Source organism: Salvelinus fontinalis, chromosome 20, assembly GCF_029448725.1.
Source record: "Salvelinus fontinalis isolate EN_2023a chromosome 20, ASM2944872v1, whole genome shotgun sequence".
Lineage (NCBI taxonomy): Eukaryota > Metazoa > Chordata > Actinopteri > Salmoniformes > Salmonidae > Salvelinus > Salvelinus fontinalis.
In genome coordinates this window covers 14,558,562-14,586,334 of record NC_074684.1, presented here as the reverse complement: position 1 = coordinate 14,586,334, position 27,773 = coordinate 14,558,562, and the positions used below count along the sequence as shown (strand labels likewise).

General features: G+C 44.4%; 1 protein-coding gene across 1 annotated transcript in view; it reads left to right on the top strand.

Annotated features, from left to right (window-relative positions):
* The window catches only part of LOC129817105 (nesprin-2-like), a 207,966-nt gene that overhangs the window by 19,918 nt on the left and 160,275 nt on the right, over positions 1-27,773 (top strand). Inside the window, exons 16-40 of the mRNA XM_055872054.1 lie at positions 453-652; positions 2,418-2,582; positions 2,912-3,049; positions 7,812-7,913; positions 8,335-8,493; positions 11,518-11,676; positions 11,993-12,793; positions 13,140-13,274; positions 14,643-14,836; positions 15,335-15,644; positions 16,660-16,781; positions 17,500-17,623; positions 18,074-18,234; positions 19,149-19,299; positions 19,590-20,389; positions 20,491-20,664; positions 21,605-21,755; positions 22,441-22,599; positions 22,920-23,087; positions 23,323-23,424; positions 24,026-24,229; positions 24,551-24,756; positions 24,999-25,106; positions 25,252-25,546; positions 25,717-25,895. Coding sequence (XP_055728029.1) covers positions 453-652; positions 2,418-2,582; positions 2,912-3,049; positions 7,812-7,913; positions 8,335-8,493; positions 11,518-11,676; positions 11,993-12,793; positions 13,140-13,274; positions 14,643-14,836; positions 15,335-15,644; positions 16,660-16,781; positions 17,500-17,623; positions 18,074-18,234; positions 19,149-19,299; positions 19,590-20,389; positions 20,491-20,664; positions 21,605-21,755; positions 22,441-22,599; positions 22,920-23,087; positions 23,323-23,424; positions 24,026-24,229; positions 24,551-24,756; positions 24,999-25,106; positions 25,252-25,546; positions 25,717-25,895 — 5,467 coding nt within the window. The remainder of the gene's footprint in view (positions 1-452; positions 653-2,417; positions 2,583-2,911; positions 3,050-7,811; positions 7,914-8,334; positions 8,494-11,517; positions 11,677-11,992; positions 12,794-13,139; positions 13,275-14,642; positions 14,837-15,334; positions 15,645-16,659; positions 16,782-17,499; positions 17,624-18,073; positions 18,235-19,148; positions 19,300-19,589; positions 20,390-20,490; positions 20,665-21,604; positions 21,756-22,440; positions 22,600-22,919; positions 23,088-23,322; positions 23,425-24,025; positions 24,230-24,550; positions 24,757-24,998; positions 25,107-25,251; positions 25,547-25,716; positions 25,896-27,773) is intronic.

The following is a 27,773-nucleotide window of genomic DNA, read 5'->3' as shown; positions in this document are numbered from 1 at the left end:
AAAATACTGTTATTTGTGTACATGTGTGTGAGTGACTGTGTGAGAATAAACGTGTCTGTACGAGAGAAATAGCCTTATGAGTTTTCAGTGTGTACGATGGAATTCATCGCTACATTGCGTAACGGTTTGTACTGAACACCACTCACCGTTCTTCAACAGTCATCGAAGTGTGTTTTCTCCTGTATGGTGTGTGTAGCGGGCTGTGACCTGATCAATATGGGTGTGACCAATCGAAATCGCAAAACTCATGTAGCACACTGTACACAATCTCCCTTTGGACCACCATAATCACAACATTCTTCAAATGGTTGTTCAGAGCAGCATTGTTGCTATTGAATTAAACGATGCACATCGTTGTGTCCTGCTGAGCGAGGCCTACAGTAGGATTCTAGCCTCCAATGACACAACCCTGATAAACCTTGACCCTAAACCTTTTGCATTCCACTCCCCAGGTGAGGATGCCCAGCTTGTCAATAGGCAGGTGAAGGAGGCAGAGAGTGACACGGCCACGAGCACAGAGGAAGTGGCGGCAGTGAAAGGCACCATGGGACGTGTGTTGAGTACCTGGGAGGCCTACCGCAAGAATCTTCCCCCCCTACAGACGTGGCTGGCTCAGGAGTCACAGTCACCTATACAGTCCTCTGGGACAGAGGTACAGGTACCACTCTAGTTGGCCCACATACCCTACATCAGGGGAAGGAAACTCAGGTCCCTGAAGAGCTGCAGTGTGTGCAAGCTTTTGTTTTAGCCCAGCTCTAACACACCAGAGTCATGTTCAGTTGTGATCACCAGGAAAACAAAGGTTTCAAATTTGGGCAAGTTTTAGGGGTGACCTGGAACCAAAGTAACAGTTTTGGGCCTTTGCTTAGTATAAACATAATATTTGAGGTAGATTAATAATATTTTATACAAACATACATATCTTAGCTACCATTACACACTAACAAAGTTTCTAGTACATTCCACCTGTTTACAATTCAACCAAAAGTGGTGGAAGTGAAATGTTGACAGAGTTAATTGTTACAGGCTGTGGGGTTATTGTTACACTGTCTTCAATGGTAAAAAAATTAGGGGTAATTAAAAAATGTTCTGATTTGAAGCTGATATTTGGATGAAAATACACTGAATTGACAAACTTGTTTTATTTGATCTTTTAGGCATGCCATACTGACCAAAAACAGAATGGCCAACATTAATAATTTTATATAAGATACTTTTAGCATAAATAAATATAATTTGGACATCTTTATATTTTTCTATGGTATCATCTTAGTTGTTGTCACGTCAGTTTAAAGGGATCGGGAGACAGGCGCCGGAGTACGTAAGGGTTTTTTAATACCCAAATTACAGTGTGCCGTGTAAAGATACGGGGACGAAGACCAAACAAACACGTATACAAAATACAGGGTTGAAACCCAAACAAAAGAGCAAGGAGTACCTTGAATAAATAACACTAGCGCACAATGATACCACACGGGAGGAGACCCGTAATCATCTGCGCAGTCCACAAGGAAACGAAAGCCAAAACAACACAGCACAGGTACTCACACAACCAACAGACATTGGAACAATAATCGACCAGACAAAGGTGAACAAAGGATACACTTATAAAATGACTAATCAATGGTAATATGGACCAGGTGTGCGTAATGCCGGTTCCGGAGGGATCCGTGACAGTTGTACTGGCAAACTTGATGTAAAGAAGTGACATTTTATATCATTATGTGAATGTGTCTAAATACCATAAAATGGCATTGAATTTTAGGACTGTGGTTAATTGTAACAAATGTTGCAAATATTACAATTAACCCCCATTACAAATCTGAGCCTAATCCGAGTCTTGTGAGAAAATACAACAATACTTATTGTCATCAATTATATCAATCAAAATACTTCTTACTCAATAATTAAGAGAGACTGCAAGAATATTTAGAATTAATAAAACAATACAACAAAATAATTTATGGATTTCAGCAAAACTTCCTGGGCATGTAAATACACTAACCAAACATTAGCACATGGAATAACAGCTTTCTAAGTTATTTCTAATTTGAGTTATGGAGTTGTTACTTTGTGCCCCGTGTTACTTTGTCTCCCCTACCTCCTCATTTAAAAATAGTTTTCCTCTTTCTTGTCTACATGACACAGGACAGATTCAACTAATCATGGGGCTGATGATTAGTTGATGAGTTGAATCAGATGTGTTAGTACTGGGATAGAAAGCCTTGAGAGCTAACATCTTGTTTGATCAGTATTTAATGTAGATTTCTGGTAAAAGGAATTTTCAGTTTCCAAATTTATTGCAAGTAGTCTATATATTGAAAATATAATACTTTCTTATAGCAAATACAACATATTAATCTCGTGTGAAATGTTCTGTTGGAAAGCTTGACCATACAGTCTCTCCAACCCTTTAGGGGACATCCCAGCAGGTGTCCCAGTGGAGCACCCTGCAGGCCTACCTGAACGAGGTGGGTAACTTCCTCATCGAGGTCACAGACCCATCTACCAGCAAAGCTCTGGTAGCCGAACTTAGTAAGCTGAACATGCAGTGGGCCGCCTACATGAAGAGGACTATGTTTGTGAGTGCAATTGTCCGCTATACAAAACTTTCTGATCTTTTCACCATCCATTTGTTGGTTGTTATTTGTGTATGTAAGTGGAAGTTGTTCAACGTAACCTTGCCTGAGACCGGAGTTGTATTACATTAAAGATTTTAGAAGGTTTTGCAACAGAACACGAAAATAAGCATTTCTTATTGGTCAAGTCCAGGGTAGTCCCTCCCTGTTTCAGTTTTCTTTCTTCAGGCCTAATGAATATGACCCTGAGGACTAGCTCCCAGAAATGATGGCCAGGCTTTAGCACAGCGACCTAATGATGTGTGTGGTCTGAATCCTCTTGTGTTAACTAGGAGGTATCGAACCAGCTCAGTGCTGGTCCTCTGAGCATCCAGGCGGTACAAGCTCTGGCCCAAGAGGCAGGCTGGGTGCTGAGGGAGCACCTAGAGGTGGAGTCTGTCCCACTGAAAGCCTACAAGAAGAGGGTGCAGGTACACTACTCTCCTGGGTGAAATTTCCCCTAGATACAGATCTAGGATCAGCTTCCCTTCCCCCAATCCTAATCTTAACCGTTAGTGGGGAAAATGCTGACCCAAGATCAGCATCAAAGGGCAACTTCACCCTACACTGGTATGCAACATTTGACATATTAGTCATTTAGCAGACACGCTCATCCAGAGTGACTTACAGTTAGCGTATTCATGTTAAGATAGCTAGGTGGGACAACCACATATCACAGGCATACAAAGTACATTTATCCTCAACAAAGTAGAGTCAGTGTCAGTGGACTCAGTGCTAGAAGGGGGGGGTCAAGTGCTGATTCATTTGTATAATTTTGTTAAATTGGGGGGTGGGCGGTGAGGAGGAGAGTTGGTAAGAAATTTATCGAAGGCAGACGTTGGGAGGTTGAAGTCGGCAAGTACGAAGAGCAGTGAGCCATCGTCAGGATACGAGATTATCAAGGTGTCAAGCTCATTGAGGAACTCTCCAAGGGTCCCTGGTGGGCGATAGATGACAATAATGTTAAGCTTGAGTGGACAAGTGACAGTGACAGCATGGAATTCAAATGAGGAGGTGGACAGGTGAGAGAGGGAGAAAAGAGAAAATCTCCACTTGAAATGAGTAGGCCTGTGCCACCACCGCGACGACTAGATGCTCTCGGACTATGAGAGAAAACGTAGTCAGATGAAGAACGAGCAGCTGGAGTAGCAGTGTTCTCAGGGGTGATCCATATCTCCGTCAGGGCCAAAAAGTCAAGGGACTAAGAACTCTACGTTCTTGACCGCAGATCGGCAGTTCCAAACGCTGCCAGAGACCCGGAATTCCACTTGAGTTATGTGTGCAGTGTACACTAAACTAGAAGGGTTGCAGCCAAGGGGTGGGGAGCGTCTGTAAAGCCTACAGGGAGAGAAGCGAACAGGTATAGAAAACACACACATAAACAAAAAAAGAAACGTCCCTTTTTCAGGACCCTGTCTTTCAAAGATAATTCGTAAAAATCCAAATAACTTCACAGATCTTCATTGTAAAGGGTTTAAACACTGTTTCCCATGCTTGTTCAATGAACCATAAACAATTAATGAACATGCACCTGTGGAATGGTCGTTAAGACACTAACAGCTCATAGATGGTAGGCAATTAAGGTCACAGTTATGAAAACTTAGGACACTAAATAGGCCTTTCTACTGACTCTGAAAAACACCAAAAGAAAGATGTCCAGGGTCCCTGCTCATCTGCGTGAACGTGCCTTAGGTATACTGCAAGGAGGCATGAGAACTGCAGATAAATTGAGGCATGAGGACTGCAATAAATTGCAATGTCCGTACTGTGGGACGCCTTAGACAGCGCTACAGGGAGACAGGACGGACAGCTGATCATCCTCGCAATGGCAGACCACGTGTAACAACACAGGATCAGTACATCCGAACATCACACCTGCGGGACAGGTACAGGATGGCAACAACAACTGCCCGAGTTACACCAGGAATGCACAATCCCTCTATCGGTGCTCAGACTGTCCGCAATAGGCTGAGAAAGGCTGGACTGAGGGCTTGTAGGCCTGTTGTAAGGCAGGTCCTCACCAGATATCACCGGCAACAACATCGCCTATGGGCACAAACCAACCGTCGCTGGACCAGACAGGACTGGCAAAAAGTGCTCTTCACTGACAAGTCGCGGTTTTGTCTCACCAGGGGTGATGGTCGGATCCACGTTTATCATCAAAGGAATGAGCGTTACACCGAGGCCTGTACTCTGGAGTGGGATTGATTTGGAGGTGGAGGGTCCGTCATGGTCTGGGGCGGTGTGTCACAGCATCATCGTACTGAGCTTGTTGTCATTGCAGGCAATCTCAACGCTGTGCGTTACAGGGAATACCTCCTCCTCTCTCATGTGGTACCCTTCCTGCAGGTTCATCCTGACATGACCCTCCAGCATAACAATGCCACCAGCCATACTGCTCGTTCTGTGCATTATTTCCTGCAAGACAGGAATGTCAGTGTTCTACCATGGCCAGCGAAGAGCCCAGATCTCAATCCTATTGAGCACGTCTGGAACCTGTTGCATCAGAGGGTGAGGGCTAGGGCCATTCCCCCCAGAAATGTCCGGGAACTTGCAGTTGCCTTGGTGGAAGAGTGGGGTAACATCTCATAGCAAGACTGGTAAATCTGGTGCAGTCCATGAAGAGGAGATGCACTGCAGTACTTAATGCAGCTGGTGGCCACACCAGATACTGACTGTTACTTTTGATTTTGACCCCCCCCCCCCCCTTTGTTCAGGGACACATTATTCAATTTCTGTTAGTCACGTGTTTTTCCGTTTATGTCTCAGTTGTTGAATCTTGTTATGTTCATACAAATATTTACACATGTTAAGTTTGCTGAAAATAAACGCAGTTGACTGAGAGGAATTTTTTTTTTTGGCTGAGTTTAGTTGCCATAACTACAAAAACAGCAAAAATGTGATGATCTGAAAATAACTAGGTGAGATTCCCAAGTGAGAGAGTGGTGTGGAGACTTCCTTTCTTTCCTTCTTTGAATAACTCCACAGAACACCTCGGCAGACAACTACAATGAGACTTTCTCAATTTGTCATTCCTTCATTCCTCGTGTTCTCTCTCATTGCCTTTTCAAAAACCATTGGAAAAGAAGGTCTGACGTGAGGGATCTGGAGTCTTCTCCTCCAATTAAAAAGGAGCCATAGAGCCAGACTTACTAATGGGTTTGCACCAGTGGTGTAGTGCTGTTTTTGTAGGTGAGAGAGCTCGACATGAATTCGCATTCATTCGCATAAATTCCTAAATAAATACCGACAGATGTAGCCTATTGAATAGCCTAATATGATAGAATATGTATAAAATGCATCCTCTAATTGCAACCTCTGCCTATGCCTACACATATTGTCTCAAGAACATTTTAGATTTTTAATGCCCTCAAACACCAAGTTAGGCATGTCAAAATACGGCAACATCACTGTCAGTCGTGAATGATAATTCATGGGCATATGCATTTAGATCTTTCATGAGCGGATTAGAGTAGATGGTGGTAAGTAACTATTAGCCTTTCTTGTATTGTCAATCAAAGCATATATCCTGCCTAGTGGCGCGCTCTGTTGGGTTCTGGCGCATTATATATATTCTTTTGCTATTCAGCTTCAGATAACCATCTTAAAATCTCTTTAGAAATGTGGAGGTGTTTTTGGTGTAACATTAACTTTATATGCCTACTATGCTATGTAACAGAACTTTATATGCCTACTATGCTATGTAACAGAACTTTATATGCCTACTATGCTATGTAACATAACTTTATATGCCTACTATGCTATGCTTTCATATTCGGTTCTGTTATGTAAAATGCAAATTAATCATTATGTGATCTTGCGAGACATTAATTCAGTTTTGATCTAACTTTACTAAACGACCACCACTGTGAGAAGTGATAATCCTCTATGTGTAATGATAATAATAATAAATGATGACTGGACTATTAGGTGTTTGCAACAGATATTGATGAATATTATTTTAAGTGATTGGAATGCCCTTCGTGGTGCTTAAAGGATAGCGCCAGGATTGCACAATGATGTTAAAGAAGTTCAACCAACTTGTGGTGCTGAAGGATAGCTGAAGGATACCTCTGTCATTCAGCCAGTTCAGAAACAAAAATAATTCACAGTGTAGTCTAATAGGCCTACGAATACATGGTATAGCTATTTGTAGGCTATAGCCTAATGTAAATACAAATACACATACTGTTTGCGAGGAGAGCCTTAGTTGAGAGTAGGCATTTCATTGTATTGTGTAGCTTACACTATGCTGTATCATTAATAAACTTTGATTTGATTAGCTTGAACACATGGTTACAATGTAGGCCTACCCTATTAAAGAACAAAATAAAACAGAGGTGAACTATCAATTCATATAATTGATTTGCATAGATTAAACATGCTATCAAATCAATTGACCAAGTACACTCTTAGGAAAAACGGTGCTATATAGAACCTAAAACCTTTTTTTAGCTTTGAAGAACCCTTTTGGGTTCCATGTAAAAGCCTTTCCACAGAGGGTTCTAAATGGAACCCAACAGAGTTCTACATGGAACCTAAAAGGGTTTTCTTATGGGGACAACCGAAGCACCCTTTTGGAAGCCCTGTGCGTCTCAACCAATAGCCAATATGGGCTAAATATCCCAAGCAGGGCTACAGCAACTTCCAGAGAGGGTCAGGCTCCTTGGGCTTTGAGTTTGGGTATCCACTGTGCAGTGCAAGAGGGGGTGCGTGGAGTTTTATGAACATCAAGGCAGACACACAGTGAATTTGGATCCTCAATCTCATTGGTGTGATGTTAAGGTTCATGTGGCTCAACAGCAGATTTTACTTTCAAAGTTCTGATTGGCCAACGTGGTGAAGCCTCTGACGGGCCTCCATAGTGCACACACGTAGCCTATAGTTCTTCATCATTCTCGCCACCACCAGAGAAAAGACGGGGATGAAACCACCATTTACCTACCTCCTAGGCTGCTATATATATTTATTTGGTTTGTCATTCTGATGTTTTACATGGAATTTTAGAGGTATTTATATAGAATTTATCAGAACACATTTTCCAGAAGTACCAGCTTCATGTATTCTCAAATTGAAAAAAAGTGAGGGGGCGCCACTCCCCTGCGCTCTGGCAGCACTACAACCCTAGTTTGCACATGGTGCAAAGCACTGTCTTTCACACCCTTATTTTCTTTCCTATTTGTGTCCCCGCAGCTTTTGAGTAAGAAGATAATGGAGGTGGATTTGGGTTCTCTCAGCCCATCCCCAGACTTCCCTGTGGACAAAGTGGAAAAACTCAGACATACACTCCCGGAGGTAGCCCCAATCCCAGTGCCTTTCTGCTGGCCTTTCAAACACTGGGACAGTGCTGTGGATGTGAACGATTTTAGACTAGCGGTTTTAAGATGTTTTTCTAGTGTGCTGGCAGCTGTTATGACAAGAATGTGACTATAAGAAGATTATACAAGAAACAGCATTATGTTTTGATACAAGTGGATATAATTTGTGAACTAGGCTTAAATTCAAATTGAAGTCAGTCAATTCAGGAAGCAAACTGAAATTACAGTCTAATAATTGAAAAAATGGAACCTATTTTCAATTACTTTTCAATAAACTGAAAATGAAAAAAGTATTTACATCAAAACATTTTAGATTTTAACATTTTAAATTGACTGACTTCAATTCAGATTGAGACCAACTCTAACCCCAACCCTAATCTGCATGTGTGTGTGTGCAGGTTTGGCAAGCGCTGGCCAGAGCGGAAAGGACATGCAGTGATCTGCAGAGGGCCACGTCCATGTTAGAGGGCCGTTTGGCCGAGCTGAGTCACTGGGGGACTGAAGCCCTGGAGGTTCACCAACACCTGGAAGAGAGGAAACCTGGAAGAGAGGCCAAAGTGAGCACCCATAATCTCTTCACTACTATTATCGTTAGCATACACTACTCGGTGCCGTTACACTTCTTACACGTTACATGTCGCTGCTTAAGTGGACATGTATCACTATTTACAGTATCAATGTCCTTTTGCTGTATTCTAGTACTGGCAGATCATGTATTCTAGTACTAGCAGATCATGTATTCTAGTACTGGCAGATCATGTAAAATAGGACTGGCAGATCATGTATTCTTGTACTGGCAGATCATGTATTCTTGTACTGGCAGATCATGCATTCTAGTAGTGGCGGATCATGTATTCTAGTACTGGCAGATCATGTATTCTAGTAGTGGCAGATCATGTATTCTAGTACTGGCAGATCATGTATTCTAGTAGTGGCAGATCATGCATTCTAGTAGTGGCAGATCATGCATTCTAGTACTGGCAGATCATGTATTCTAGTAGTGGCAGATCATGCATTCTAGTAGTGGCAGATCATGTATTCTAGTACTGGCAGATCATGTATTCTAGTAGTGGCAGATCATGTATTCTAGTACTGGCAGATCATGTATTCTAGTAGTGGCAGATCATGTATTCTAGTACTGGCAGATCATGTATTCTAGTAGTGGCAGATTATGTATTCTAGTAGTGGCAGATCATGCATTCTAGTAGTGGCAGATCATGCATTCTAGTAGTGGCAGATCATGCATTCTAGTAGTGGCAGATCATGTATTCTAGTACTGGCAGATCATGTATTCTAGTAGTGGCAGATCATGTATTCTAGTACTGGCAGATCATGTATTCTAGTAGTGGCAGATCATGTATTCTAGTAGTGGCAGATCATGCATTCTAGTAGTGGCAGATCATGCATTCTAGTAGTGGCAGATCATGCATTCTAGTAGTGGCAGATCATGTATTCTAGTACTGGCAGATCATGTATTCTAGTACTGGCAGATCATGTATTCTAGTAGTGGCAGATCATGTATTCTAGTAGTGGCAGATCATGCATTCTAGTACTGGCAGATCATGTATTCTAGTAGTGGCAGATCATGTATTCTAGTACTGGCAGATCATGTATTCTAGTACTGACAGATCATGTATTCTAGTACTGGCAGATCATGTATTCTAGTAGTGGCAGATCATGTATTCTAGTACTGGCAGATCATGTATTCTAGTAGTGGCAGATCATGTAAAATAGGACTGGCAGATCATGTATTCTTGTACTGGCAGATCATGTATTCTAGTAGTGGTAGATCGTGCATTCTAGTACTGGCAGATCATGCATTCTAGTACTGGCAGATCATGCATTTTAGTACTGGTAGATCATGCATTTTAGTACTGGCAGATCATGTATTCTAGTACTAGCAGATCATGTATTCTAGTACTAGCAGATCATGTAAAATAGGACTGGCAGATCATGTATTCTTGTACTGGAAGATCATGTATTCCAGTAGTGGCAGATCATGTATTCTAGTAGTGGCAGATCATGTATTCTAGTAGTGGCAGATCATGTATTCTAGTAGTGGCAGATCATGTAAAATAGGACTGGCAGATCATGTATTCTTGTACTGGCAGATCATGTATTCTAGTAGTGGCAGATCATGTATTCTAGTACTGGCAGATCATGTATTCTCGTAGTGGCAGATCATGTATTCTAGTAGTGGCAGATCATGTATTCTAGTACTGGCAGGTCATGTATTCTAGTACTGGCAGATCATGTATTCTCGTACTGGCAGATCATGTATTCTAGTACTGGCAGATCATGTATTCTAGTAGTGGCAGATCACGCATTCTAGTACTGGCAGATCACGCATTCTAGTACTGGCAGGACATGTACTCTAGTAGTGGCGGATCATGTATTCTAGTAATGGCAGATCATGTATTCTAATAGTGGCAGATCATGTATTCTAGTAGTGACAGATAACATAGGCTACAGGTGTAACGGTCGTCTTGTGGTGAATGAGCGGACCAAGGCGTAGCGGATGATGAATACATAATGATTTATTATAACAAGACGAAACACGATGAACACTTGAAGAAACTCAAAACAACAAAACGACGTAGACAGACCTGAACATGTGAACTTACATAAACACGAAGAACGCACGAACAGGAACAGACTACATACACGAACGAAAACGAAACAGTCCCGTGTGGTGCGACATACAGACACGGAAGACAATCACCCACAAACAAACAGTGAGAACAGCCTACCTTAATATGGTTCTCAATCAGAGGAAACGTCAAACACCTGCCTCTAATTGAGAACCATATCAGGCAACACATTTGACCCAACATAGAAACACATAACATAGAATGCCCACCCCAACTCACGCCCTGACCAACTAAACACATACAAAAACAACAGAAAACAGGTCAGGAACGTGACAACAGGTATTAAATTTAGTCCTACCAGCAAACTAAAAACATTCCTAGGACATTAGCTACCATTGCCATTACGTTCTAATAAGACTTTTTGATTTAACATTTGTGATGAAACATTTTATGTTTGTGCCTTTCTAATAACCAATTTCTGTGTTCATGCAAGTGACTGATTGAAAGAATCCTCACTATCAGTATCTGCAATTTGGCAGGACGTCCAGTACCTTGTTTTAGGAACGTTATCTCAGTTTCAAGGTCTCAGCTTGGAGAGAAGAAGCCTTGTGAGGTATTGGTCTGTCAAATGCTTGAACCAGTATTGGTCAGTCACATGCATGAACCAAATGTTGATGATTAATTAATTATGATGAATAATGAATAAGCTAAATCATGCAAATATTACTTGTCAGTGTAAGTATATAAGATAACTAACGGGACTGCCCAGTTAGAGCTCCTGACAGACGTTCACTATGGTGCATCAAGTTTGTTGGAACCTCTCCAGTTAACTGTTAATAAACAATGATTCATTTAGATTGACTTCAAGTGTCTCTGGTGGTATTTTCCACAACATGTGTAGAATTTCCACGACACATTACTTCATAACATTCCAGAAACGTAAAAATAATGTTTTTGCAACATTTTGTTTGTTTCTCTCGTTCCGTGCAGGCACTGATCTCTCGTGGCCTGCAGCTTGAGGGCCAAGTGGTGACAGAGGGGCAGGACCTGCAAGTCCTGGTGGAGAAATCACAGACGAACTCCCCTATTCAACACCTCAATGCAGCTGCTTTGCAAGACAGAGTCACAGAAGCAGTTGCTCAGGCTCAGGTACTTACAGTAATGGACAACGGATTCACACAGCAGCCATGATTATCTGACATTTCAGGCTAGCTGGGTAGGAAACAGAAGTGCTTAATTTCAGTCTATAGGAAACAGTGTGGGTCGTCATGTTCGACCATTAAACTAGCAGATTATTAATAAATCCAGTTGTCGGCTGTTACATTCCCAAATACCCAACCCTTAGTTTATGAACATGTTAAGACCTGACTGTAGGCGGATATAGAAATTGAGGAGTGCTCTTTGAAGTTTGTTTGTCTCAGTTTCAGAGGTGTTTGATTTGGGTTGTGTGTCTTTCCTTTTCCAGGAAATGGTGGAGATGCTTAGCTCCCTGGGGTCAAGGCGAGCTCGGGTGCCGGCGGGGGATGAGCCACCACCCAAGGTGGTAGTCCGCTGGTACTCACTGCCAGAGACCCAGACGGGTTCATTTGCAGCGGCCACAGCCAAGAGCAAGAGTGACCTGCCATCCCACGCCAAGCTTGTAACTCAGACACCCCCACATCGGCGGCACACAGAGCCCCATAGCCCACTGCAAGGGGATCGTCTATCCCAGGCCATCAGCCAGACAGCCATCACCAAGGCCCTATCACAAAGTCAACCTCACACTCAGGCCCAAACACAGCCTCAGCCGGTGGGCCTCACTCAATCTCAGGTTCTGACTCAAAACAAACCTCAAACGCAGCAAACTCAAACTCCCGTTGAACCTCGAGTTCAGCTTCTGGCCCAAATTCAAACATACGCCAAACCCAGTGAAACTCAACCTTTGAACCAAAGTCACGAAGAGCAAGAGCAGCAGCTTGTGGGTCAATCTTTGTACCATGTTCCCACGGTGCCCCAAACCCAGTCTGAACCAACTCAAAAACAGATCCACATCCCCAAATTCAGAGTTAAAGGCCAGCTGCGGACCCAGAACCCTCCTCAACAGGGTAGCGACCAAGCCTCTCCACACCCACCGTTCATGGTCCATAGCGAGATCTACTCGAAAGCCAAGGCAATGGCTAGGAGCAGGCTGGAGAAGGCCAAGTTTCGCTTGCAAGAGAACATCCAGGAAGCCATCTTACTCTTCAGTGACCGAGAGATGTCTGACTGGCAAGCCAAGAGAAAAGAGGTATGAAATCAAAGAGTATTTCATCTCACATTTGAGTTTTTTTCCTTGTCAAAGGTTGCCATTTCCATCTCCATTATTATCATGTGTGTAACTTTTTAATATGTCTGAATAAAGTGTCTCTTTATTTAATACCTGTCAAATTTTGTGCAATATAGTAAAAGTTGTCCTTTGTCAGAAGTTGTCGTTTGTAATCTCAGAGTATGGCAACGGTGCAACACCTCATATTTATGGAATTCAATGTCTGTTTGGAGTGTTGGTCAATGGTCAGTATGTGGTCGTGTTGTCCATGGTCAACATGTCCGTGTGGTGGTAATGATTTTTGCCTGCATGATCTCTCGCCTTCCAGAGGGCCCTGGGTGCTTTGAGGCCCGCCATCCTGGAGGAGTTCCTGGGGGCCGCTGAGGGTTTGGGGGCCCTCTGTTCTGGGGCCCAGCTCCAAGCCGTGAAGCTACTGTCTCTTTCAGTCAGGAGCCAGTGGGAGGTAAGAATGGGAAAAGGAGCTGGTTCAAAGAAGACATCACATTTACATAAAATCTTATATTTTCGTCATTTAGAAGACAGCCTTATCCAGAGTGACTTACAAGAAGGGTCACTATAGAAAATGTTTGTTCACTGTTTGCTGCCTTTGATAAATAAACGGTATTTATTTTTTAAGGAGTGGGGCAGTCCCACCCCTTACATATGTTATTGTTTATTGGATAGGACAGAAAGAGGTATAGACGAAAAATAGGAGAGTTGTGGCTGAAAGAGCAATGGGCTGGATTCAAACCCATGCTGGTAGCAGTACGTGTATTCTAGAGGCAGCAGCCTAGACAGCTAGACCACCCCAGGCTACAATAAATAACCTTTTAATAAAACATAATGGTTAGGGTTGGCAGAAAAGTGATGATTGAACTCATACCTAACAGGGCTTTGAGCTCCATTGGGAAATGTATAGGTTATGTGCAGATCAGTGGATAATTTTTTTTGTCAACCTATCCCAATCCAATTGCAGGGAGCTGTATGGTTTCCGTATTAGGATTGCACACACCAGTTGTATTTGTGTCAGTCTCAAGGAGTCCTAATATGAACACTGTACGAATGCATTGCATGAGCAGCTTATCATTCTATGCTCATTTAATTTGATTTAATGCCTCGTCTTACTAACAGTGGTTTTGTGTCTTGTGACGCCCAGGCTGTGCATTCAGAGATGACTGCCTTTTTGCCACTCTTGTGGTCTGAGATCAACGGGGTGCGGTCCCTTAACCCCACTGTTATGAGATGTGACATATACACTACTAACACTGAGCGAGATGCCACTGACCCTGAACCTGTGTACAGACAACAGGTACCACGAAATCTTTTGAATCAATATTTCACACCATTGTTGCACGGTAACATGATAGCATGAAACGAGGCCTAATTTCCATTAGTGGTGGTTGGGGGAATAAATAGAATGATATCAAAATGATATGCTTTCCATGTGGTTGATACCACTCCGTTCACTTCATTCAAGCCATTATTATGAGCTGTACTCCCCCTCACTAGCCACCTGTGATTGCCATGCAATGGAGGCTTTGAAGCAGAAGGGTTGGGAGGAGATGTGTTTTTTTACAGGTTGATCCTGACTGTACATCATTCTCATTTAGTCTAACGGGGTTCTCATTCTCCAAACCACTGTACTTCACTGTACTCCAAACGTGGCTCTGGAGCTTGGTCTACATCAGGGATGGGAAACTTTGATCGGGGTGGGGGCCACAAAAAAGCTGAACTCATCATGAGGGGCCGCAGTTGATTGCAGGTCTGCGTACCCACATGTGCGTACCCGTGTACCAGTAGGATTCATTCTATTTTATTTATATTGTTCTAGGCATGTCTACCCACAGAGGGCAGTGCGACGCTGAGGGGTGCAGAGCGCCTGGAGGCCCTCAGGGAGCTGTGTGAGACCCTGGCCCCGGAAAGTGCCCCCAGCAGAGCTGCAGTCCAGCGAAGGGAGTCAGAGGGAGGGCAAGGGAGCATGCTGCCGCAACTGCAACACGGTGCCACAGGGTCCCCGCAGGACAGGTGAAACATAGCACTACAGTTACAAAGTTTCAATGGTGCTCTACAGAAACAAACTGGCCATTGGAAGTTTCGGCAAATGCCAGATGGGCTGGTCCATCTTTAGCCCAGTGGTCTGGTATAAATTGGGGGGTTTGCGCAAAATGATCATTATTTGGCTAGTAATTGGGGCCTCAAGGGAAAAAATGGGCCGGTGTACGAGAAATGCCCGGGCCAATTTCTGGTCTGCCCATGGTGATCAGCAATTCTAATTGCAAATAGCCTGTAGTGTCTTTAATATCTTAGTAGTACTACAATTATTAAATTCATTTAGATGATTGTTTGATGCGATAAAGTTAAATTATTGATGGGCTAGTTAAACATCAGCCACTTGTTTTGTCTGTAAAACCTCAAAATTTTAATGATGTGTATTTGTATTTATATTTCCTGATGCCAGCCAATTTGATTAGCTAAGTGATTGTCCTGGGTTTACCCCCTGTTGTTGTTCTTGTGTCACTTTAGCAGGGGGTGCGAGCCTGGAGATCACACCCTGCTGAGCGAGACTGGCCAGCAGGCTGGCCCACAAAAGCAAAGCCAGGAGCTCCCACAAAAGCAAGCTGGACACAGCTCTCAGGCTCTGCAAGACCAGAACCAAACCCAACTAAGACAGGACCGCCCACTGCAAGTCCAGGGTCTCCCACTGCAGACCCCGGAACACCCACTCCCAGTCCAAGATCGCCCATTGCATGTCCAGGGCCGCCTACTGCAAGTCCAAGGGGGTCGTTTAATGCATGTGCAGAAAAGCCACCAGCAAGGCCCAAATCACACTCAGGTACTGGAAGTGGTAGGATGGTAGGATGCTAGTCTCGGGTATCTTGAATCTGGTGTTTCACTCCTACTAATGGCTGGGAAAGTAGAGTGGGCTTGGGCTCAATGAAGGGTGTGGATAGCTGTGTATATATATTCTCAGATGGCTCTGGTTACATCTGAACGGCAATTGACATTTCAAGGACTATGCCAACTAGGGAAAACCAACACTATGGCTTCATTCAAAATATTTATGCTGTATCAGAGGATACATTAGTTAGAGGTAAATTAGTTAATAGACCAATAAGAAAGAAAGTTCCACACCTCTCTGCCTATAATGGCTAGATTTCCCTTACCCACTCAGACCACTCCCAGACAGTCCTTGCAAAATTCTTGCTTGAGAAATTGCTCTTTGCTAAGAAGTAATTTTTGTAAATTTTTTATTGAAAACAATCACAGTAAGGTACTTAATTGTTACCCAGAAATGATTTGATATTAATATATAAATGGATGCATTGGACCTTTAAACTGGCCTTTGTGAAGAGCCATGGTGTAGTGGTAACAGTCTCTGGCACGTGTCATAATTTACAACTGCCCACCGGGGACTGGGGTTTAGCCCCTGCATTCCCCCTTCCCATTGTTTCTTCTCATCTCAGTTACTTGCAGTCTGAATAAAGTGTTAAAACATCTTTAAAAAAAAATGGCATTTGCTCTTTTCCTAAGAACCTCATACTAGAGGCAGAGTCCTGGTTGGCTGCTCCTGGCACCTCTTATGACAGCGGCAGCTGTAGGAGTTAATCCCCAGTAATTGGATAAAGCCGTGCTAGAGGGTGTAGGGTGAAGTTGCCTCTAGATACTGATCCTCTGTCAGTATAGCATTCCCCCCCCCAATGGGTAAGAAAATAATTAAGGGAGGGGAAGCTGATCCTGTATCTGTACCTAGGGGGAAACTTCATGTCGGAGTGTGCTAGAGCCACTGTCCAACTTTACTGCCTCCCCTGACCCCGCTGTTACAGTGCGCTTGTTTGCCTGTCTCCTAGGTGATTGTCAGGGGCGATAGCGTGGAGACCGAGCAGCAGGCACCTGAACGGACAGTCATCCCGGCCACCGACACCACCCCCACACAGGAAGAGGGGTCGTCGACGCAGGAAGTGGTGGAGAGGTAAGGGATCCATCTCTACTGTATGTTGGCTAGTGTAAACATAAGTTAAAGAAAGACAGTCAAGACGCATGCTGATAATTCTCTTCCATTAAAGCCTCTTTTCAATTTGTTCAAGGCGAGCTCAAATCGTTGCATTAGCCTACACAGTTTGTAAGCCTGGATAGGATGAGCTGACAAGAACAATGGTTGGATCATGTGTTGATGCTGAGATATGGATAGAGAAACAGATTAGAATGACTGTAACAAAAAAAAAAAAAGTTAAATATACACTTTCATATATAGATATAGAAGGCTGTAAGAAAGCTATAAAATGTTTATAGACACTGTGCCAACCACTACAACAATAAGTTGCCAGGGCCAATCGACCACATTACCAAACCGTTTCAACCAACGCTCCATTTTAAAACTTGTCGCACTTGTTGACATTTATACTTTGATAGTTTTGTTTAATGCAGGAGAAAGTCGCTAATGTGAGTGATGCTTTATTCTCACCTCTGGTTTTCAGGGACAGTATCCCTGGTTGTTTTGAAAGATGCTCATAGATCAAATATGTTGTTATTAAATGACTGCACTGAATCAATTGAACAACTTTTTATATTTTACCTATTTTTGCTGGTTGTTTTTAGGTTTTAATTCCTGTTTGCACTGCAACAACAAATGTCACTTTTGTTAAATTAAAAAATAATAATAATAACAAAGTTGAACCTTGGCTATTCAGGTACAGAGCTTCCCGTTCAGCCTTCCATTCACAGCTCCAGAGAAACAGACAGAGTCTGGAGAGAGAGTTTCAGCCCGAGCCAGTCACCACCTCTGCCCTGCACAGCCACATCAAGGAGCTACAGGTAAGGCTCAGCCATAGAATTGTTTATTTGACACATATATAAATACCTGTGCCACAATGATGCATTTTGGCAGTTTACTATGCAGAAACATTGCATAGCTTTGCAGCTTACACAAGACTTTAAAAAAATACATTAAATAGACAAAGAACCTCTGGAAGGGACAAAGCCCAGGCTCACACCAATTGGACTGGAACACTCATGGGTGACACGGATAATTTCTATGGTCTCAGCTGCCTTCCTGACAGATTTGTGTTTAGTAGGACACGCTGTTTGAAAATTAGAATATGTTATTGTACACGTTCAGGTAGTACCTCCCCATTTCAGTCCGTTTCAAAACGTGTGTGTGTGTGTACATGAAAAAAATGTGTGCGTGTGTTTTAAATGTGTGTGCGTTTCAAAAATATGTGTGTGTGTGTGTGTGTGTGTGTGTGTGTGTGTGTGTGTCGGCAGGCTCTTAAGCAGGAGACTGAGGTGCTGTGGTTTGAGTTTGAGCTGCAGTCCTCCCAGGTGTCCCAGCAGCAGAGTGCAGAGGGAGGTGGACTGGAGGGGGACAGTGAAGGGGCCAAGCTTGTTCAGCAGTGGAGAGGCCAGCAGATCTGCCTGCAGACCAGGTCCAGTCCCACTTTCAAGTTAATTAGATTTATTTGAAAAAGTACTTTTGGTGTGTCAGGGAAATTGCAAGATTATGTTATAATGCTTGTATTGCATTATAATAGTTGTTTCATTCGACATAATAGAGTATTCTGTTAACTATTGTGTGTGTGTTCTACTGAGGATGGGCCGCTATGAGATAACACTGACAGAGGAGATTTACGATGTCTTTGGGTGATAAAACCTAAAGAGCATTCCAGAGAACATGAGTTAATGTTTCTGTTCTATACCGTACCAGGAAGAGACAGTTCCAGTTTGGAGTAGGAGGGCCAGACACTGGTCTATACAATGAAAACTGTTGACACAGCAGTTGCTATCTGCTATGTATTATAGATATCTTTCATACAAATATTAACCTTGTGACCATTCTATGTGTCTGTTGTTCGTCATGTAGGTTGAAAGGGGTGTATCTTGGCTCTAAAAGATCTTTGAACTTTTGTTTTATCACTCTCAACGGTTCATTAGAAATGGTGAATCGTTGAAAGTCATTGCCATTGCAAAGCTGTTATTATTAAAGATTTAGTTTAAGTATATCTGACTGGTGTGATAAGTTTGTCTCTCCTCATTTGATAGTAAAGTAATTAATCACCACAGGGGAGACGTATGATAAAAGATTCTAACGAGACTAGGGAAGTCTCCACCCCCCTAAACGGGAACTCTCAGCCAAAGCATGGGCGAAAATGTCCACTCCCCTTTAGAATTTCAAAAGATGCGAACACATGTAGGGACCAATTGTGTTGAATTATTTTGGGGTTCAAAGTACCCATTGTTACCACATAATTTCCTTTTAAATACTTGGTAGTTATTCCTGCGTTTGTGTGTTTGTGTGTGCATACATGTGTGTGAAATGAAATGGCTTGTGTTTCTCTCTCAGAATGGCTTCTCTGGATACCACCGTGGAGCTGATGGAATCAGCAGACTCTCAGATATCACTGATCTCAGACCAGCTTGACCGCATCACCAGGCAGCCCATAGCTATCTCAGCCTATGGGCTGACTGATCCCTGGACTGTGGCTGACTTTAAGGTATACTGTACACATTAGTGTTCACTCATCAGTTGACTTGACTCACAACAGTTGATGAGTTGTATGTATTTTGTTCCACACACACACACACACACACACACACACACACACACACACACACACACACACACACACACACACACACACACACACACACACACACACACACACACACACACACACACTAAGCTCATGAGCCGGTAATAAGTAATATTTTTCAATAATCAATGGGTAATTTAATCAAGTTCAAAGAGTGTGTCTTTAAGTGTCTACTGTCTACCTGTCCCCAGGAAATGGACCAGCGGCTCCACGCGGAGCTGAAGTGCATGTCGGGGCAGACCTCTGGGGGGGAGGCCCTAGACCCATCTACACCCCCACTCCAGTGCCACCGCCTCCACCAGCTCAGACAGACACTAAAGAGGGTGCGCTCTGCCGCCGGGGCCCTTGATAGCTTTCTAGCCCACATACGAGAGGCCGACGCTGAGATACAGGCTGCGCTGGTTCCCTTGGACCACTGGCAACATGGAGATGGTGCGACCCGGGCCCGAGGCAGGCATTCCGGGCTGCTGTCTATCCGGCAGAGTGTGAGGAAGTACGGAGAAGAAGCCGGGAGCGTGGATGGTCTACTGGAGGCAGCCGGAATGGAGTTGACGATGGAAGGAGCTGCTGTGACTTGTCGTGACACAGTGGCAGCGTTGTCACGGCGACTGGATGAGGCAGACCTCGAGTTGGCCGGAAGCAGAATTGGGAGGGGACAGAAGCAGAAGGAGGAGGAGGAGCTAAGCCTTAAAGGGAGGGGGAAAGGGGAGGGGCCTGACATGCAGAGGAGGGGATTGGAACAAAAGGAGGATGATGCGTTCCAAAGAAAGAGGGGTCAGGAACAAGGGGTAGGGCCTAAGGCCCAAAGAAGGAGGGAAGAGGAGGAATCATCGGGCCTTAAGAGGAAGGGCCAGGTGGAAGGGAAAGAGGGGGTGGAGAAGAGGAGTTCAGGCCAGAGGAGGATGGCCCTACTGGTGGTCCTGAGAGAGATTCAGAGGGCAGTGGAGCAGCAGGGACTGAAGGAGCCGACACTCCCTGCAGTGCAGCACAGGTGAGTGACAAACATGCACACAAACACACACATACACACTTTCTCTGTAGCACTTGTGGATGAGCAAACACGCTCTTTCTCCCTGTCCTCCTCCTCATCAGGATGCGTGCATTGGCAGACCTGGAGGGGCGTCTGGCTGCGCTGCGCTCTGAGCTGCAGAGTCTAGAGGCTGCAGACCGTGCTGCTGCGCAAACGACCCCCAACCCCGAGAGGGGCGGAGCCACACAGGAGCTGGAGACATTGTGGGAGGAGACCCATAGAGCCATTACAGAGAGGTAAGACAGAAAGAAGAGAGGAGACTTGAAATAAAGGAGTGGAGGAGTGAAAAGGTAGGAGGGAGGTGTCCAACAGAACCATTACTGGGAGGTAAGAGAGGAAGAGGAGAGGTGAAGGAGAGGTGGAGTGACAGGGTCAATGGGGAAGAGGATACTGCCCAAAATAATAGGGACAACATAGAGGCGAGGATGCACTCCAAAAAAATAAGGTACAGGAACAGGGGGAGGGGCTTAAGGCCCAAAGAAATTAGGGGAGAGGAGCAGACCAACAGAGGCATTACTGAGGAAAGAAGACAGATGAGGGAGAGGAGCAAAAAAGAAGACAAATGGAGGAGAGGAGGGAAAGACGGAGTGAGGTTAAAATGGATGTAAAGAGGGAGTGAGGTTAAAATGGATGTAAAGAGGGAGTGAGGTTAAAATGGAGGTAAAGAGGGAGTGAGGTTAAAATGGAGGTAAAGAGGGAGTGAGGTTAAAATGGAGGTAAAGAGGGAGTGAGGTTAAAATGGAGGTAAAGAGGGAGTGAGGTTAAAATGGAGGTAAAGAGGGAGTGAGGTTAAAATGGAGGTAAAGATGGAGTGAGGTTAAAATGGAGGTAAAGAGGGAGTGAGGTTAAAATGGAGGTAAAGATGGAGTGAGGTTAAAATGGAGGTAAAGATGGAGTGAGGTTAAAATGGAGGTAAAGAGTGAGTGAGGTTAAAATGGAGGTAAAGAGGGCGTGAGGTTAAAATGGAGGTAAAGAGGGAGTGAGGTTAAAAGGGAGTGAGGTTAAAATGGAGGTAAAGAGTAGACAGACAAGTATCGAAGGGATGGGAAAGGGAACTTTTCAGAAAACAGTCAACACCTGATAAGGACACTAAGAACTAACTGTATATGTGAGTGTGTGACTGTGCTGTGTGTGCCTGTGCTGTTTGTGATCAAGCTGTGTGTGTGCATTGCACAGGCTGGATCGTTGTGGAGGTCTAACAGAATTACTGAAGAGGTTCCAAATGGTACACAGTCGTCTAAGCAGCACCTTACAGAGGGCCGAGCGCACCATCAGTGAACAGGCCTCGTACATGGGCAAAGACAACCTCCAGAGACTCTTCACTAAGGTAGAGAGCTACACCTTATAGTAATGACAACAAAAACAATAACTGCAACAAGAACAACAGCCACAAGAACTATGCACCAGATAACACAACCACAATAACTATGCACCAGATAACACAACCACAATAACTATGCACCAGATAACACAACCACAAGAACTATGCACCAGATAACACGACCCCAAGAACTATGCACCAGATAACACAACCACAAGAACTATGCACCAGATAACACAACCACAAGAACTATGCACCAGATAACACGACCCCAAGAACTATGCACCAGATAACACGACCCCAAGAACTATGCACCAGATAACACGACCCCAAGAACTATGCACCAGATAACACGACCCCAAGAACTATGCACCAGATAACACGACCCCAAGAACTATGCACCAGATAACACGACCCCAAGAACTATGCACCAGATAACACGACCACAAGAACTATGCACCAGATAACACGACCACAACCATGATTATCTATTTTTCCCACCACATGATTGCAGCATAAGATCCTAATAACATTTTCCCTCAAATGTGCTTTGTTGTGTATTTATTTTTCATACTTTTCTTTTTCTGTGTGCCTTTTTTTGTATTTATGTGTGTGTGGGTATCTGTTTGTATGTGCGTGTGTGTGTGTGTATGCGTGCATACGTGTGTACATGTGCGTGTGTATATACCAGGTCCACAGCACCAAGGCAGAGTTGAGTGGTCTCGGGGAGGGAGTGGAGGAGATGCGAGGCGTCTGCAAGCAGCTGCAGTCTCAGCTGCGCCAAATCCTTGACTGCCCTGAAACTCCATTTGAGAGCGAGGCTGACACCCTGATGGACCGCTGGCTGGATGTGAGTTCTCACCCCATTGCCAGAGACCAATACAAGTACAAGTAGTTACACCACAGGGGGCCCTATAATTATTCAGCAGAAAGACACGTTTTCAATTTGCGTCAAATTTCTCACGTGACTTTGGCTCTCCTATTTTGTTACTTTAGGGTAGTGTAATAACAGTGTTACCCAAGTGCACTAGTACTAAACCTTCGGGTCAAAATGTTTGCTCTGGTCTACCGAACGCAAGCCAAGTCTCATAGGGTAGGTACTCAGATAAATGTGTGCCCTGAATGGATTATTGCATAGAACGTCAAACCTAACAGCTGTGATTTTCCCAGGTGACAGAGAGGACGGACTCTCACCTGGACAACCTACGCATGGGGCTGGACCTGTGGGATGGGCTGCTACAGTTGGGCGGAGAGGTGGAGAGCTGGACCAGCCACAAAATGGCCCACTTGGTGCAGTCAAACCCCTTCCACAGCGAACAAGAAGTCACAGCTATGCAGGTAACATAACGCCCTCTGGCAACTCAAGTCCTTTCACTTTGAAAGGGGAATCGTGATGGTCTGTCTGTCTGCCTGTTGATTCCAGTTAAAGATTCCAAGAGTACCATGTATTTGAGATTCAGACTTTTTTTCTCTGCCGTTTTGTTTTATTTGGATTTCAACTAATTCCCTGAATATATTGAAATGGATTGGGTCCCAACCTTGATCATGGACCCATGTTGTGTTCTTACTGTAGGATGAGATCCGGGTCCAGGAGGAGAGTGTGGGGCGCTTCCACAGGAGGGCCTCTGAGATCCAGGTCTTGTTGCAGAGCAAGGAGCCTCCACTGGAGCTTCAGGTGAGTGGGCCTGAAAGGTGGGCCTGGTGGGAGTGGGAATTGATTGCATCTGGAAATATGGAGTGATATTAGTTATATTAAATTCAATTTCTGGATACAAATGCTAAATTCTTTCCTTCAAATTCAATTTCTCTTGGCACTAACTCCATATTGGATAAACAGGTTTATGTGGGCCAGGGTAGGTTTTGGTGATCCAAGGGGCCTGGAAAAGCCTTAATGGGCATGGATGGGTCTGGGATAGCCTGTGTGAGTGGTATAACCTGGGTGGTTCTTGGTTAACCTCTGTTGTTCTGGGATAACCTCAATGGGCCTGGGGTAGCCTGTATACTTCTAGGACAGTTTGAATGGGCCTGAGATATGCTGTGGGGGTCTGAGATTGTCGGAGTTAGTCTGAATAAGTCTATTTGGCACTGGGTTGGCCTGAACAGGTCTTTGCGCTTCTTCTTATGAAGTTCTTTATCACTACTTTAGAAAGGGTCCTCGTTTACAAAGTCGAAAGTAATACTCTCTCAGAGACACAATTTAGAGAAGTTTATTTTGTTCAATTTTCAAAATGATGCTTAGCAGTGACCGACTCTTCCACTTCCTCTTCCTCACCCAGGTGATCGAGACCCAGATGAGGAAGAAGATGGAGCAGGTGAAGGAGCTCTTCTCCGACCTCGAGGATGTCTACAGGCACCTGGTGGTGGCCAAGGGACAAGTGGCAGCCAAAATGGCCGAGTGTCACTCCTCTCTTCAAGGCATCCAGGACTCACTGGACACGCTCAGTGCTGCCGACGGCCCAAAGCTCCTCACACAGATTCAGGTGAGGGTCAATACTTTCCCATATGGTATTTCTTATGTTTGACCTATATCCCCATTTCAGAGGGTACCCATGGTTTCTTTGGTTCATGTGAGGGATGATTAAGAACTATGCTCCTGAGAGTCATTGATTGATTGAGTCATTGATTGATTGACTATAAAGACACAAAAGTGTATTATAATGATCAGCAGATTTCCTTGAACCTATTATATGTTCTTATTAGTGTCTAAAACTACCCAGTGTTAAAAAAACACTGTTTTCCATAATATTATTCTCCTCCTGCCACTTGGTACTCATTGCTCAAACACCTGCTTTCATGTGCAGGAACTGTCTGCACAGCTTCAGACACAGGAAAAGCAGGCGGAGGGCCTCCTGGAGGAGCTACACCTCATGACCTCCGTGGCCAGCCCACAGAGCTTGCAGAGCCTAGCTGCGGATGGTGTCCGGCTGCATGAGCTTGTCCGCGCAGCCCGTCAGCACATTAGTGAAATGAGGGTGCAGGCCCAGAGGGATATCGAGGCCTTGCACAGGTACTGGCTGTCACAAGCACACCTATTGATAGTTGCAAGTGTATCTATTCAGATATGAGTCCGTCTTGGGTGTATAATGTGTGACATACTATCAGATTCCATGTTCCTCCAAATGTACTCCAAAATCCAGCATCTGTGATTGGTGGTTTTGGTTGCACTTTATTTTATGGTACGCAAATAACATATTAGTTAGGATTTACTTGCAGTAGTGTTTTACTAACGTGTGTGTGTTTGTGTGGTAGTTTGCAGGAGGAGTATGCCCGTCTGCAAGAGTGGTTGCAAGCCGCAGTGCTGAAGGTGGAGAAAGGGGAGGAGCTTAGCCGCTTGCAGGAGGAAGTAGTCGAACACAGGTCACATAATCTAAAATTGCATTAACTACAATGATGACATTTGCAATAATGATCAAAACAATAATTATGATGATGATGATGATGATGATGGTCATAAAGATAATAATGATGGTAGTGATGGTTTTAACTCCTCCCCCAAATTTAGTAAGCACACAGAGGCCCTCAGTGGACACATAACCACCTTGCATGGGAGCACCCTAAAGCATTCCCCCATCCTAAAAGAGAGTGAGAAACTTCTAGAGCGCTGCTGCAGTCTCCACACCCATCTGTTTGCCTCCAAGGAGAACCAGAGCTCTCTGACCAGCCACACCCAGGCCTTCCAGACTCTGGCCCAGGACACCCAAGCCTGGGTTAGAGTCTTGCAACAGCAGGCTGACTCTCTGGCCACTGGAGCCCCATGCATCCACAGCCAGGCTGAGCAAAGACTACAAGCTGCAGAGGTAAGAACCTGTCTTTGGGCTTACTCCAAACTCCGCCTTCAGATTATTTGGTGGTGGTACAGATATCCTCTAATAGCGCACAAAAAAGGAAATGACCTGAAATGAAAGTCACATATTGTACCTTTAAACATGAAACCTTTGTCTCTTGCTGCCTCTGTTGTGTCTGGCAGACTGTGTTGAGTGCCAAGGCAGAGGGAGAGTCTCGTATGGAGGAGCTGAAGGAAGCAGGCCAAAGGCTGGCCGACAGACCGGGCCTGGTAGAGAGTCTGAAACTGGACGTCATGCAGACCATCAGTTACACAGAGGTGCAGTGGGGAGCCATTCTGCAGTCTGCAGACCAACACCGCAGGTAGGTGAATGAATGAGACTCGAGACACTAATCACTTTTCATGATTTTTTTATGTTTCTGTCAGAAAGGCGTGACCTCTGTGTAATTGGTTGATAGTAGGAGAATATTGATGGAATGATTGTGAATAGTTCAAGATGTACTCCTCAGTCTCTGTTTCTACCAACAGTGTAAACTTAGGGTGGGTCTGGGCAAATGTAACTGCCACTGAGTCATTTAAAGTTGAATTGTACATGCAGTTTTGATCTATCTCTCTATCTACCTCTCTCTCGCTCTCTCTATCGCTCTTTCTCTCTCACCCTCACTCTCTCTTACTCTCTTAAGCAAAAACACACTCCAGACCCATGCCACAAATCCTCATATTGTATTCCACAATAGCACTGTAAAACGACTACAATATAGGCTCAATTATGATGCTGAATGTGTTTATTGTTCAAGAATAGAAGATAAGACGGGGGGGGGGATGCTATGCGTCAGAGTCTTTGTCCTCAGGGGCGGTTGTCCTTTTGACTTTCTCTTCTTCTGTTTTGTCTGTCTCTGACTCTGCTGGGGGATTCAGTGTTGCCCTCATCATTATTCCACTTCTGTTCCTTGTGAGTGAGGGACCCGGTTGGCCCAGGGCGTGGCTAGAACAGCTAATCTTAGCACTATCCTCACGAGTAGGACTTAGTCTGCCAGGGGTTGGAAGGAAATTTGGCATATAAGAAGGTACATCCTCACCTGAATATAGAATCATTAGAGTGGGGTTGTTAAGCCTTTGACTCTTAGAACTCCGGCTACAGCAGTTCTCATCCTCTTCACCATAATCGCTGTGGTGTCTTGACACAGTGCTACAAGGCTTAGGTGTCTGAGAGGGGGGAAAAAATGTACTGGTGCGGCGGGCCACAGTGCTCCTTCTGAGAGACATTTCTATCTCGTCATTGATCTCCTCCTGACGGCTTGATTTTCTGGAACGCTTTCTACCTTGAGCAACCGTAGGCTTGTGGTCATAAGAGGTCTGGGTGGTTGACTTCACAAGCTTGCTGTGAAATTGGACATTTCTGAAAAAAACTTGCTTTGACTTAGTTGTGTTTGCATGTTGAGGACCTGGTGCCTGGGGCCTGGGTGATCTTGCATTCCCAGAGGTGCCAGCCAATGGACTTGCTAGTTGGGGGCTCTGAGTTCTGCCATTACAGCAGAAGCCCTCATCCTTGTCCTTGTTATCAGAATCATAATCTGCATCTTCAGCTTCTAACTCTAAAATCTCGGGCAGGTTTCTACTTCCTCCAGATGTGTCAGGTAGGTCTGCCGGGTTGACTGTATATAGACTCCTGTCTCTGTCTTCATTCTCATGGAGCTCAATAGCTCTTGGTCTAGTGTATGGGAATGGGGTCAATCTCTTCACCCTTTGCATTGGCCCATGACTCTGAATGGAGATATGGTAATCTTCTTCTTTCAGCTCATGTTGTTCACTTGCCATAAACTCTGGACTCCATGTGGTGCCAAGAGATTCTGCTTCATCAAACTCTTCATCATGCGAAGGGCTGGATGGCGTGAGTCTTAAATCGTTATATGGTTTTACATCACAGAAGAACATAGGTGGTGGAGGAGAGGAAGAAAAGTCAAAAGAAGGGGGTGGGGAGTGGAGGGGTCGCTCTGAGACAGTGTTGTCACTCATTTTTTGGAACTCAAGAGAGGACCCAATTCCTTGCATGGGCTCATTGGCTGGATCAATTCCTTGACTTCTGTCAGATGATAATTCATTCCTCTGCAGGCAATCAGGAGTGGGTTTGGTAGAGTGCTCAGGGAACACCTCCAACACTGTAGATGGCCCGGTCTGTAGCAAGGATTCCGGAGATGGTTCTGAATCACACTTTAAACTATGATACATTTCAGTTATTT